At 43.3% G+C, this 13,848-nt stretch overlaps 1 protein-coding gene across 6 annotated transcripts in view; it reads right to left on the reverse strand.

The window, feature by feature from the left end:
- The window catches only part of CPEB2 (cytoplasmic polyadenylation element binding protein 2), a 155,167-nt gene that overhangs the window by 54,721 nt on the left and 86,598 nt on the right, over positions 1-13,848 (reverse strand). For 4 of the 6 annotated variants that reach the window (XM_063922824.1, XM_063922831.1, XM_063922853.1 and 1 more), the window contains one exon: positions 8,192-8,215. The exons of the other annotated variants lie outside the window; for them this stretch is intronic. In XM_063922824.1, the coding sequence (XP_063778894.1) occupies positions 8,192-8,215 (24 nt within the window). The remainder of the gene's footprint in view (positions 1-8,191; positions 8,216-13,848) is intronic. 6 annotated transcript variants of the gene reach the window in all.

Raw genomic sequence — 13,848 nt, forward strand, 5'->3', positions numbered from 1 at the left:
AGGAGAGTGTCTCCTGCTTTCTATCAGCAGGCTCCTTCAGGGCGGCCGTATCCGGAGACGGTAGTGCCACCTTTTTTGATAAGCGTGTAAGCGCTTTATCCACCTTAGGGGGTGTTTCCCAACGTGACCTATCCTCTGGCGGGAAAGGGTACGCCATTAGTAACTTTTTAGAAATTACCAATTTTTTATCTGGGCAAGCCCACGCTACTTCACACACTTCATTTAATTCTTCAGAAGGGGGAAAAACTACTGGGAGTTTTTTATCTCCAAACATAATACCCTTTTTTGTGGTACCTGGGGTCACATCAGAAATGTGTAAAACATTTTTCATTGCCTCAATCATGTAACGAGTGGCCCTACTGGACATAACATTAGTCTCTTCGTCGTCGACACTGGTATCAGTATCCGTGTCGACATCTGTGTCTGCCATCTGAGGTAGCGGGCGTTTTAGAGCCCCTGATGGCCTTTGAGACGTCTGGGCAGGCACGAGCTGAGAAGCCGGCTGTCCCACATTTGGCATGTCATCAAATTTTTTATGTAAGGAGTCGACACTTTCACGTAATTCCTTCCACAAGTCCATCCACTCAGGTGTCTGCCCCGCAGGGGGTGACAACACATTTACAGGCATTTGCTCCGCCTCCACATAAGTCTCCTCATCAAACATGTCGACACAGCCGTACCGACACACCGCACACACACAGGGAATGCTCTGACAGGAGACAGGACCCCACAAAGCCCTTTGGGGAGACAGAGAGAGAGAGAGAGAGTATGCCAGCACACACCAGAGCGATATATAATACAGGGATTAACTAAATTATATCCCCTTATAGCTGCTATATGTATATTGCGCCTAAATTTAGTGCCCCCCCTCTCTTTTTTACCCTTTCTGTAGTGTAGACTGCAGGGGAGAGCCAGGGAGCTTCTTTCAAGCGGAGCTGTGAGGGAGAAATGGCGCCAGTGTGCTGAGGGAGATAGCTCCGCCCCTTTTTCGGCTGACTTTTCTCCCGCTTTTTAATGAATTCTGGCAGGGGTATTTATCACATATATAGCCTCTGGGGCTATATATTGTGATATATTTGCCAGCCAAGGTGTTTTTATTGCTGCTCAGGGCGCCCCCCCCCCCCCTCCCAGCACCCTGCACCCTCAGTGACCGGAGTGTGAAGTGTGTATGAGGAGCAATGGCGCACAGCTGCAGTGCTGTGCGCTACCTTGGTGAAGACTGATGTCTTCTGCCGCCGATTTTCCGGACTCTTCTTGCTTCTGGCTCTGTAAGGGGGCCGGCGGCGCGGCTCCGGGACCGAACATCAATGGCCGGTTCCATGCGGTCGATCCCTCTGGAGCTAATGGTGTCCAGTAGCCTAAGAAGCCCAAGCTACCACCAGTTAGGTAGGTTCGCTTCTTCTCCCCTTAGTCCCTCGCTGCAGTGAGTCTGTTGCCAGCAGATCTCACTGTAAAATAAAAAACCTAAAATATACTTTCTCTCTAGGAGCTCAGGAGAGCCCCTAGTGTGCATCCAGCTCGGCCGGGCACAGAAATCTAACTGAGGTCTGGAGGAGGGTCATAGTGGGAGGAGCCAGTGCACACCAGTTAGTCCTAAAGCTTTCTTAGTTGTGCCCAGTCTCCTGCGGAGCCGCTATTCCCCATGGTCCTTACGGAGTCCCAGCATCCACTTAGGACGTTAGAGAAAACAATTTCTGAGCAGTTTTGTGGTGGAAAAACGGTCAGTGCAGTTGTTAATTAAGCCTGAGACTAGTGACTGTATATACTAGGAATCATGTTATGCCACTCTGCTCTGTACTGGAGATAAGGACAAGACCTCTTTGCCTGCCTTATGTTGTACTTTTTGTCCTTTGAGCCCAGACATGCCCTCAGTGATGTCACAGCCTTTTGCTACTAGGCCATGACCCCGTCCTATTGTGTCAGGAGACAGAAGACAGCTAGAGGATTATGGGAGAATGGGGCAGTAGGAGTGATGAGCTCTGCATTCCAACTCACTAGAGCCATCACAGAAACTAGGTACAATTCTGTAATCAGAATATCTTATACAGACTTCCATTTACACACATTAAAATTAATGTCTTAAGTGCACTGTGACAAGTTTAAGTTACTGCAGATATTTTGGTCCAAGCACACTGTGCAGCCTTTACACCTACAGTAACTGGTGTGAGATGAAAAGCCCCAGGCATTTGACATAGGTTTGGTAAGTATGCATTGTGCTACACAGTGATAGGGACAATGGAGTGGAGGATTCAGAGTGAACGCTGTGCCAATATACTCCTTCCCACAAACTCCAGCAAACAATCCGGTTCAGGATTTCCTTAATGCTGACTTAGCACAAATTCTCAGGTAACTGAACTCACCTGATCAATCAGAAAACTCCTGTTTAAAGCGGAGGGTCAGGGATGGGACAGGCTCATTCAGGGCCTCCCACTTACTAAGGGAGCATGACCAGGGTGGAGGTCAGGAAGGTCTTTAATGCTGGTTCCACATAAATTGTAAAAGATCTGCATGTGCATTTATGCTGAATGCCTGCTGATAGGAGTGTTAGCAATTTATTAGCACTCTGACAGAGCTAGGATTTCATTTATACGGTTTCAGAGGCTTTAACACACAAGCCTGAAGCCACTAGAGCATAATTTGTTCCTGCAAGTCATCTTTTATCATGAAGGACCACGTGGGTGTAGGATCCAAGGACAGGACAATATAAGCCTTTTCGGCTTAAGTATGAAATACCGGCGGTCGGGATGCCGGACGTCCGTATACTGATGTGCGGTTTTCCTGTATACTAAAGGGGTGATACTGGGTCTTTCCAGGAAATATTAGACAATACATGAAAACTATACAGGTTGAGTCTCCCTTATCCAAAATGCTTGGGACCAGAGGTACTTTGGATATGGGATTTTTCCGTATTTTGGAATAATTGCATACCATAGTGAGATATCATGGTGATGGGACCTAAATCTAAGCACAGAATGCATTTATGTTACATATACACCTTATACACACAGCCTGAAGGTCATTTTAGCCAATATTTTTTATAACTTTGTGCATTAAGCAAAGTGTGTCTACATTCACACAATTCAATTATGTTTCATATACACCTTATAAACACAGCCTGAAGGTCATTTAATACAATATTTTTAATTACTTTGTGTATTAAACAAAGTTTGTGTACATTGAGACATCAAAAAAACAAAGGTTTCACTATCTCACTCTCACTCAAAAAAGTCCGTATTTCGGAATATTCCGTATTTCGGAATATATGGATATGGGATACTCAACCTGTATTTCACATAACCGTTAACATTTGAGTATTTTTATGCTGCTAAAAGATTGTAGTATATTGTGTTACAAGTACTATTATACTGCTGAAATTGATTGATTGATGAAAGTATAAAGGCATAATTTAGGAAAAACCTAAACAATATACTGTAATGAGAGACATGTCACTTGCGTTACACGTGACTCGCATCACAGAATTTTCTTGACCAATCTTAAGCTTTGTGAATATTTTATACAGCTTCACAGTTAGTAAGGAAGATAAAACAGGCCAACACGGATTACTTTACGTGGATTCTACAGGTCTGAATAATTTGTATCAGAGCACGTTGACTGGGGACAGACATGTAACATCAGTCACATTCATATGTAACATGAGTCACATGTCAGAATTGTTTTTAAGTATACTGTAGTTAAGTCAGTTTTTTTGGTTGTGTCTCAATCATAAGTTTAGGGTCGTACAACTATCCTATTGTAAAAATTGGGAGAGCAAATTAAATATATATGTCCCCTTAGTTCCTATGTCCATTTTGATGTAACAGGAGTCACGTATATAAATAATAAAATGTAACTAAGAGTGTACATTTTTTTTTTTTTTTTTTTGCTTTTAAGCATTAAGTTACTACAGACCCCATATATTAGTCATTTTTAAAATGATGAATTTCAGCTTAATTTGTGTGTGTGGTGCATGTAACATGAACTGTAACGCAAGTCACATGGAATGACCCTACTACTTCCTGGAAATGGCACTATAAAAAGGTATTTCAGAATGGATGTCTCTGTAGACCTCATGCATAATTATATACCTATATGCTAATATTTACAATGGTCACTTCAACTTTTTTTGTGATTGAATCAGAGCAGCATTCAATAATGAAATATAGACTAAACTAGTCTTTACTTTATTAGCAAAAGTTACTTTTTAGTTAAGACTTCTTGGAAAACATAATGTCCCTGCCAGTGAATGATTTAGCGAAGGCTTGTGCCTCACCCTGCAAGGTTATGACGCGGATGCCACAAGCAATATATGCTCAGATTCACAATAGAATTTAAATAGTTCATATTAATCATGTGACCTCTCCACAACATCACACAGCCTTAAGTGTGCATCCTGACCATGGGCCTACAGCAAAGACTGTAATTATCACTGAATGCTTATTGTGCAAGCTCCTTTCCAAAGGTCACTGCACTTATTAGTGTCAAAAGTATTTCAACACAGAACTCACTGTTTGCATTCCCTGGATAACTGCACAATTCCATGCTGTGGTTTAATGCATTTAATCAAACGCTGCTATGTCACTTTACATTTTCAATCCGCATGTGTATGTATAGTGATTAATGTCAGGAATGGGATAATGTGGACCCGTATTAATGCTAGATCAGTAAGATTACATCAAACTTTGAAGTGGTCTTTGGGAGTTTTTCAAGGCATGGCGTTAAAATATTAAGGGGGAATATGTATCAAGAGCCGGAGAAAAATAAAGTGGCAGTAGATAAAGTACCTACCAATCAGCTTCTAAGTGTCATTTTACAAGCTGTGTTTGAAAAATGGCACGAGCTGATTGGTTGGTACTAGTGCCCTTATTTATCAATGAGTGATAAATTTCACTGTGAGTGATAAATTGCACCAGCCAATCAGCACCTAACTCTCCCGCAGCACCACAACTGCCACTCCCCTTCGACAAAATCTACACTGGCTCCCATTCCCCTACAGAATCCTCTCCAAACTCCTCACCCTCACATACAAGGCCATCTATAATTCCACTGCTCCCTACATCTTCAATCTCCTCTCCCTTCATACTCCCACCTGCCCCCTACGGTCGACCAATGACCGTTGCCTCTCCACGGCCCTGGTCACTGCTTCCCATGCTCGTGTTCAAGACTATGCCCGTGCTGCACCCCTTCAGTGGAACGCTCTCCCCCGCTCCATTAGACTCTCCACGACCTTGCAAAGCTTCAAACGGCCACTAAAAACCCATCTATTCATAAAAGTATACCTTCACGATGGCATAACCCCAGCCCTGAGGCCGCGTCTCCCCCCCCCCCCCCCCCTCTGCCTCATGCCGTGAACATCTCAGCTTTGCTTGCATACTGCCATCAGGTTACCTCCCGCTTGCCTGCACCTCTTGTCATCTGTCTGTCGTCCCTCCCCACTAGATTGTTAGCTCTTCAGAGCAGGGCCCTCTTTCCTTTTGTTATCTAAGCCCTCGTCTCAACACATTTCACTCACAGCTCTCCCCTACTCAACGACCATCTTTACCCTGCTAGTAAAGGCTCATCTCCATCTATGGCCACCAGCCTCTAGTAGTACGATGATCACTCCCTCAATACTTACATCTTAGCTGTATTATGTCTTGAGAATGTGTGGTGCTCTATATTACCTGTACTCTATTTCTGTTATTTATTTACTGTAATGCTATGTTTTGTCTCACTGTACTGTCCTTTGTACGGCGCTGAGAAACACGTGGCGCCTTATAAATAAAATGGAATAATAATAATACTAAACTCATTTTTCAAACACAGCCTGTGACATGGACGTTAGGAGCTGATTGGCTGGTGCAAGTTATCACTCACAGTGAAATTTATCACTCATTGATAAATAAGGGCATAGATCTCTCTCCAAGGCTTGGTACATCTACCTCTAAATTGCTATAATACGCTTAATATCACATATCGTAAAATAACCTATCAAAAAAGACCTACAGTCTCAGCAGCGCGTAACCCATCGCACCTCATCTAGGCAATGTAACACAATACACGGAAGGGGTTGTCCACTGCTGGTCTACAACACTATGGACCCCTCTATAACCGAGGCTAGGAATCAGACCTCACAATGTATTTCAACACAGCCACTGGAGCTCAAAGCGCAGGATGGAAAAATCCATCAGGTCGAATCTAAGAGCTGATTGGACTGCATCTATTCAAGGCAGATTTAGTACTCATATGCAGACTGACATAGTGGCTGGTTTTCAAACAAAATGAAGCGCTATCATTATCGATATAATTATTTATTTAAAAATTCAAAAACGTATTATTAAACATCCTGTGACTAAAAACATGTAAACCTTCTTAGTAACATGCACAAAACACTGTAACAATTTACTGTAACTCACTAGCAAAATGCTCCTAATAACAATGTGTCCATTAATGTTTAGAATGACATAATGTGACACTCTGCAATAGACCAATTTATTTTGTATAAAACTCCACACGTGTATTCACTGGACAGAAGGGTTCATGAGATGCTTCTAAAAGTGTACGTGAAAGTCCATCAATAATGAGGAAATTTGCAAAGTTCACGGTTAATAATTCCACTCCTCCAATGCTCCGGTAATGTTTAACACAACTTAAGATGCTTAGCAGGGGGTAATTTATTTTGTATATTTGTTGTATGTGGCACAATAACAGTTTTAAGCAAGAACGCTATTTGGCAGTCTGTTAATTATGCTTACCCCAGCCTCAGACGGTGTAATTGATTGTGTAGTAATTTGTGGGCGCCGGCTACCCACTTGATGGCACTGAAGCCGAGAACGATCTAACCGGAGCTGTGGATGACTGAAAAGACTTTACTCCATAGTGTGGATAAAACCGACCGCTCCCTCTCTGTAATTGTTAGGCGGTTGTCGGAAGCAGCTTGTGTCTAGTGTCTCCGTGGCGGTCAGCAATGTGCCGTGCAGAGTGCTGGGTGGTGAATTTGCAGTTAAAAACCGTCCGGGCCGTACTGCTGGATGTGAGCCGTGTATATGCAAGTGGTCAGCAGGATGACGGGAAATTGCCAGGCGGGGTGCTTGACGCATTTCTCAGCCTCAATCCCGGGGCTGTTTCATCAGAAGTGATTGACCGCCACGGAGACACTGGACAGAAGCTGCTTCCGACAACCGCCTAACAATTACAGAGAGGGAGCGGTCACCACTGCTGAGCAGATGAAAAGTTGGGAAAAATCCCTATTTTATGTTGAGTGTCAGGATTTGGTTCAGAAAAGCGAATCGCAGGAGCGTGTATACGAAAGCTACAAAAACAGCAATAGCTGTAATTTACCACAAATTCGCAGACAATAGAATTTGGCCCCAAATGGCCAAACCCAGATATGGAAGTCAGATAGTAGAACCTCATGGGAGACAGAACAGGAAAAGTCTGTAACTGCTACAGTGCCAGTTGAGAGACCGGTGAATGCATTCCACACACAGATGCGCAACTGACTTCCACGGTTGCAGTGCTGCGCTGGCCACAGGTTCTGTTCCCACTCTATGGGTGTTGTGGACAGTCGGCATGCCGACTGTCGGAATTTCTAGTAGTCGGGATTCCGGCATCAGTATACCGACCGCCGGTAACACGATTACATCCAGCAGAGTACAGAACATATGACAGGGGAAGTCTGAAAGGGAGGAGACTGGGCTATGTGGCCATCTTCAGTCTTAGGAAATAAATCTCATTAAACTGAAGTAGTCGTTCACACCACCAGTTTTACAAGGTTACAGCAGAATAAATGATGTGCCAGTCTATTAGTGGCATAGCAATGGAGAAATCCATTAAATATTGCATATTTAAACAATGGTAAAGTAGTAGTGGATAATGTGCAATCTTTCTGGGTTCTTGGTCCCATAAACAGGCCACACACTGCATTTTCAGGTGGTGGTGGGGAATATATGAATTTTAAATTCCCTGCAATAACCGGACTGCGTCACCTGGCAGCATCACTAAGTGTCATGGTAACCGTAATCATAAATACAAAGGCACTGGATCTTTAAATCGTTCTTATTAGTTAATAGTATGCATATTAATAATAGTATAGCTTATATAAACAAATAGTTTCTAGAAATTCTGATTGAGAAAAGATGAATGGCAAATCAGAATAGATCAGGCAGAACAATTGTTAATTCAACTTTAGTAATAAATAGATAAATAAAATTACCTCGTCTTCTCCCATAACTCCTTGCTGCATGTAAACAAAGGACAAGATTAAGAATTTAGCACAGAATCACTTTCGTTACTATAAACTGGCACCAAACATCCCAACTTCCAGCACATGATGCGTCACTGGAAACACGCGATAAACGACTTAACACTGCACATATACAGTATCGCACGGTTTAGAAAGACCTGCTATTTATTTACAGCTATTGTGAGAACACTAGAAATGTGCTTACAAATGAAGGGATATTTATGAAAACTGGTGAACAGATAACTGACATCACATATCTTGTCTTTCTTTAGTCTCACACCCTACTGACACTTGGCCAACTTTATGCTGCGCTATATAAGAAACTGTTAATAAAAAATAAATAACTGCATCCACTCACACTACTTCACCAAAAAAAGTTTTTTTGTATATTACACACACACATATATATATATATATATATATATATATATATATTATACACACACAACTCCCAACAATTCCAAAACCCATGGGAAGACAACAATTAACTTGAACCACACTACAAAATAAAGAGACAGTTCTTACAGCACCTTTACCTACCCATTAAAACGAGTGAGGTATGGAGGGTCGACAGTGTCTAGGTCGACCACTATTGGTCGACAGTAACTAGGTCAACAGGGTCTGTAGGTAGACAGGTCAAAAGGTTGACATGAGTTCTGTTTATGGGGTTTTTTGGTGCCGTTCTCTCCGTACAGTGACCGGGAACCCCAATTAGTGCACCGTGTCCCCTTGCTTCGCTCGCCATGCTTCGGGCAAGGTGCCTTGCTCCGCTACTGCTCGGCACAGGTTACTATTCCCAATCGTAGTCCGCGTGGATCGTTAAGTATGAAAAAGTTCAAAAAAGAAATAAAAAATGTAGACCTAGAACCCCTGTTGACCTAGAAACCCTGTCGAACTAGTTACTGTCGACAAATAGTGGCCGACCTAGTTACTGTCGACCTAGAGACCGTATACCCACTAAAACGGGGTTGCTATTTCTGAGATGATATAATAAATTACCCTATAGGGCAGACCTTGACAAACTTCGGCTCTCCAGCTGTTGTGAAACTACGTGGGGAACGCTATGCAGTGTCAGGGCATGCTGGGAAGTGCAGAATGACAGCTGGTCTATCATAGGTTGGCCAGACCTGCTCTAGGTGGAGTGTTTCATTGCTGTTAATTTATACAGAACTTCAAACCTTATGTCTATTTTAAGATAAACTAATATATAAACCAACATAATAGCCTATGCTCACAAGGCTTAATAAAGAATATCAAACGGTTTGTAAATGGGTTACATTCTACATAATAATTTATGCACTCTGATATTTCTCATGTCAGTTTTATTTAGTCACTGCTCTGTATGGATTTTATATGGATGTGAATCTGTCAAAAACACTGAATATTGCAATGTGAACATCGTAGATGCAAAGTAATATCACATGGAACGGAATCGCTCCCTTCATGTTCTAGGTTCTAGAGAAAGTGATCTACTTGTAAAGAACAGCCTAAAAGTACAATTTCAGAGAGGTAAGGTGGGATAGACTGTGTGTAGGAGAGGCCACCAAAGGAAGTGAATCTATTGACAAGTGACTGTAGCATTTACCATAACAACTAGCCGGCCACTAAGTGTACACGTTACAATTCAACACTGATTAACTCTCTTTCATTATATAAACTTTTGGTAAACCGCGCACAAAAGCACACGTGACCCTCATCCTTCAGAAAAAGAAAGCTAAAGAAATTAAAGTCCAGTTACACAAACAAAAATCACATGCCTCGAGGAACATTTTGTACATTTGCAACATACAATATGAGGGTTGTGATGTTTGACCCTCATCTGCTGTCTGCCAGGAAAACTGCATAAAGACTTGTTTCCCCCTTTGTCGACTCAACAAAAGCCCTCATTGTGGTAATAAACAAATCTTCATCTAAAACAGAAGAATTTCCATTGTGCTGAAGAGAATAAAAGGGAGAATAAGCCTTGTTTATGCAACCAATCCAACATGAGGCTTGTTCTAGGGGGACCTATGCACAAGTGTATCGGAAAGAATCGCCCGTTGCACTGTACATAACATGGATTAGCTCATTCCTGCAATGCTGCGGGGACGGCAGCTATTTCAGCCTCCGCTGCGTTCCATTCTTAGAACCAACTGGGATATGGCACACTTGCGATCACATGCTAGTCATCTACAGCACACATCAACTCACGTGAAGCTTCTTTTACCATCACATTCTAAAAATATCTGCAATACTATTTCCTGCACAGGCAGTGAAGCAGGAGGAAATCACAAGACGCTAGATTAGAAGAATGCATATATAGTCTCAGCGTGTGCCTCAACCACAGATACATTGCTCCAAAAGACAATTTAAATCAGTCTGCAGTCTACCTAGGTCAGGTGGTCCGGGCAGGATGGAAACGCATCATTGCAAAGCAGGACTAACGCACGCCAAAGCAGCCCACCCTAAAAGCGCTTGGCCTTTCATCTGACTGAAATGTCTCTCCCTCATCTAAACAAATTCCGAGAAAGTGGGTACCACAACATGGGCCATGCCTACACAGTCTGGACAGACCGGGCTCTCTTTCGGAGGCTAAATAGAATTTTTAGTTCTATTATTGAAGATGAATGGCAAAATTTGCCAAAATATACATCTATACACAGAGGTGGGGTAGAGTTATGGAGCTTAGAAATAAGCTTTCAGAAATAGCTATGGTCTAAAAGAAAAGGTTATAAAAAGTTATTTTATAAATGGGATAATTCTGATAATGGTGAGATACAGTTCTGGGCAAGATATGTGGGAATAGAAGATTAGATGGATTAAGCCCTATCTGAAGTGTAAACTGTTGATAGACTGATATTTATTTCTGAAAACACTTCAAGACCTATCTATGGGGAAATATTTACTTAAACATCTATAACAGACAAATGGAAGTGTTGCAAATAACCAGATTCTGTCTATCATTTTCTAGAACACAATAGAGAATCGGACTGCTATGACCAACACCGGACTTTTAATTTTTAGAAACTTTAATAAATCTACCCCTAAGCATTTGCATGCTTCTACCATTTGTATATTCTGAAGGATGCAACAGGTCACTTATCCTGGACAGGACATATAAAATTTCAAACCAGCAAAACATCCACACATTACTCCCAGGACAGTATCATCTTTCAGCATCAGAAAGAGGCGCGGCTTGGATGGCATTGTCAGGACAGTATTATCTTTCAGTAACCCCATTCTGCATTACCAAACTCTGATATAATGGAAACCTGTGCTGGTGGATAAGATCTATCCGTGGGTAAGGTTTTTGGTCAACTCTAAACTATCTGTGGTTCATAAGCAACCCTATTTAAATTGTATTCAGTATTCATAACTGTAAACTGTTCAGATCTGTACAAGGAATCGGTCAAATCAGATTGCAATGTGCGTGGGGCAACAAAAAATAAGAATTTACTCACCGGTAATTCTATTTCTCGTAGTCCGTAGTGGATGCTGGGAACTCCGTAAGGACCATGGGGAATAGCGGGCTCCGAAGGAGGCTGGGCACTCTAGAAAGATTTATGACTACCTGGTGTGCACTGGCTCCTCCCACTATGACCCTCCTCCAAGCCTCAGTTAGGACACGGTGCCCGGACGAGCAGACATAATAAGGAAGGATTTAGAATCCCGGGTAAGACTCTTACCAGCCACACCAATCACACCGTACAACTCGTGATACTATATCCAGTTTGACAGTATGAAAACAACTGAGCCTCTCAACAGATGGCTCAACAATAACCCTTTAGTTAACAATAACTATTTACAAGTATTGCAGACAATCCGCACTTGGGATGGGCGCCCAGCATCCACTACGGACTACGAGAAATAGAATTACCGGTGAGTAAATTCTTATTTTCTCTAACGTCCTAGTGGATGCTGGGAACTCCGTAAGGACCATGGGGATTATACCAAAGCTCCCAAACGGGCGGGAGAGTGCGGATGACTCTGTAGCACCGAATGAGAGAACTCCAGGTCCTCCTCAGCCAGGGTATCAAATTTGTAGAATTTTGCAAACGTATTTGCCCCTGACCAAGTAGCTGCTCGGCAAAGTTGTAAAGCCGAGACCCCTCGGGCAGCCGCCCAAGATGAGCCCACCTTCCTTGTGGAATGGGCCTTTACAGATTTTGGCTGTGGTATGCCTGCCACAGAATGTGCAAGCTGAATTGTACTACAAATCCAGCGAGCAATAGACTGCTTAGAAGCAGGAGCACCCAGCTTGTTGGGTGCATACAGGATAAATAGCGAGTCAGATTTTCTGACTCCAGCCGTCCTGGAAACATATATTTTCAGGGCCCTGACAACGTCTAGCAACTTGGAGTCCTCCAATTCACTAGTAGCCGCCGGCACCACAATAGGCTGGTTCAGGTGAAACGCTGACACCACCTTAGGGAGAAATTGGGGACGAGTCCTCAACTCTGCCCTATCCATATGGAAAATCAGATAAGGGCTTTTACATGATAAAGCCGCCAATTCTGACACTCGCCTGGCTGAAGCCAAGGCTAATAACATGACCACTTTCCACGTGAGATATTTCAGATCCACGGTTTTTAGTGGCTCAAACCAATGTGATTTTAAGAAACTCAACATCACGTTGAGATCCCAAGGTGCCACTGGAGGCACAAACGGGGGCTGAATATGCAGCACTCCTTTTACAAAAGTCTGAACTTCAGGTACTGAAGCTAGTTCTTTTTGAAAGAAAATCGACAGAGCCGAGATCTGTACTTTAATGGAGCCTAGTTTTAGGCCCATATCCACTCCTGCTTGCAGGAAATGCAGAAATCGACCTAGTTGAAATTCCTCTGTTGGATCCTTATTGGCCTCGCACCATGCAACATATTTTCGCCATATGCGGTGATAATGCGTTGCCGTAACATCTTTCCTGGCCTTAATAAGCGTAGGAACGACTTCTTCCGGAATACCCTTTTCCTTTAGGATCCGGTGTTCAACCGCCATGACGTCAAACGCAGCCGCGGTAAGTCTTGGAACAGACAGGGCCCCTGCTGTATCAGGTCCTGTCTGAGCGGTAGAGGCCACGGGTCCTCAGAGCATCTCTTGAAGTTCCGGGTACCACGCTCGTCTTGGCCAATCCGGAACCACGAGAATTGTGTTTACTCCTCGCTTTCTTATTATTCTCAATACCTTTGGAATGAGAGGCAGAGGAGGGAACACATAAACCGACTGGTACACCCACGGTGTCACTAGAGCGTCCACAGCTATCGCCTGAGGGTCCCTTGACCTGGCGCAATATTTTTTAAACTTTTTGTTGAGACGGGACGCCATCATGTCCACCTGTTGTTTTTCCCAACGGTTTACCAGCATCTGGAAGACTTCTGGGTGAAGTCCCCACTCCCCCGGGTGGAGGTCGTGTCTGCTGAGGAAGTCTGCTTCCCAGTTGTCCACTCCCGGAATGAACACTGCTGACAGTGCTAGTACATGATTCTCCGCCCATCGGAGAATTTTTGTGGCTTCTGCCATCGCCATCCTGCTTCTTGTGCCGCCCTGTCGATTTACATGGGCGACTGCCGTGATGTTGTCTGACTGGATCAGCACCGGCTGGTGTAGGAGCAGGGATTTTGCTTGACTTAGGGCATTGTAGATGGCCCTTA

This window comes from Pseudophryne corroboree, chromosome 1, assembly GCF_028390025.1.
Source record: "Pseudophryne corroboree isolate aPseCor3 chromosome 1, aPseCor3.hap2, whole genome shotgun sequence".
NCBI lineage: Eukaryota > Metazoa > Chordata > Amphibia > Anura > Myobatrachidae > Pseudophryne > Pseudophryne corroboree.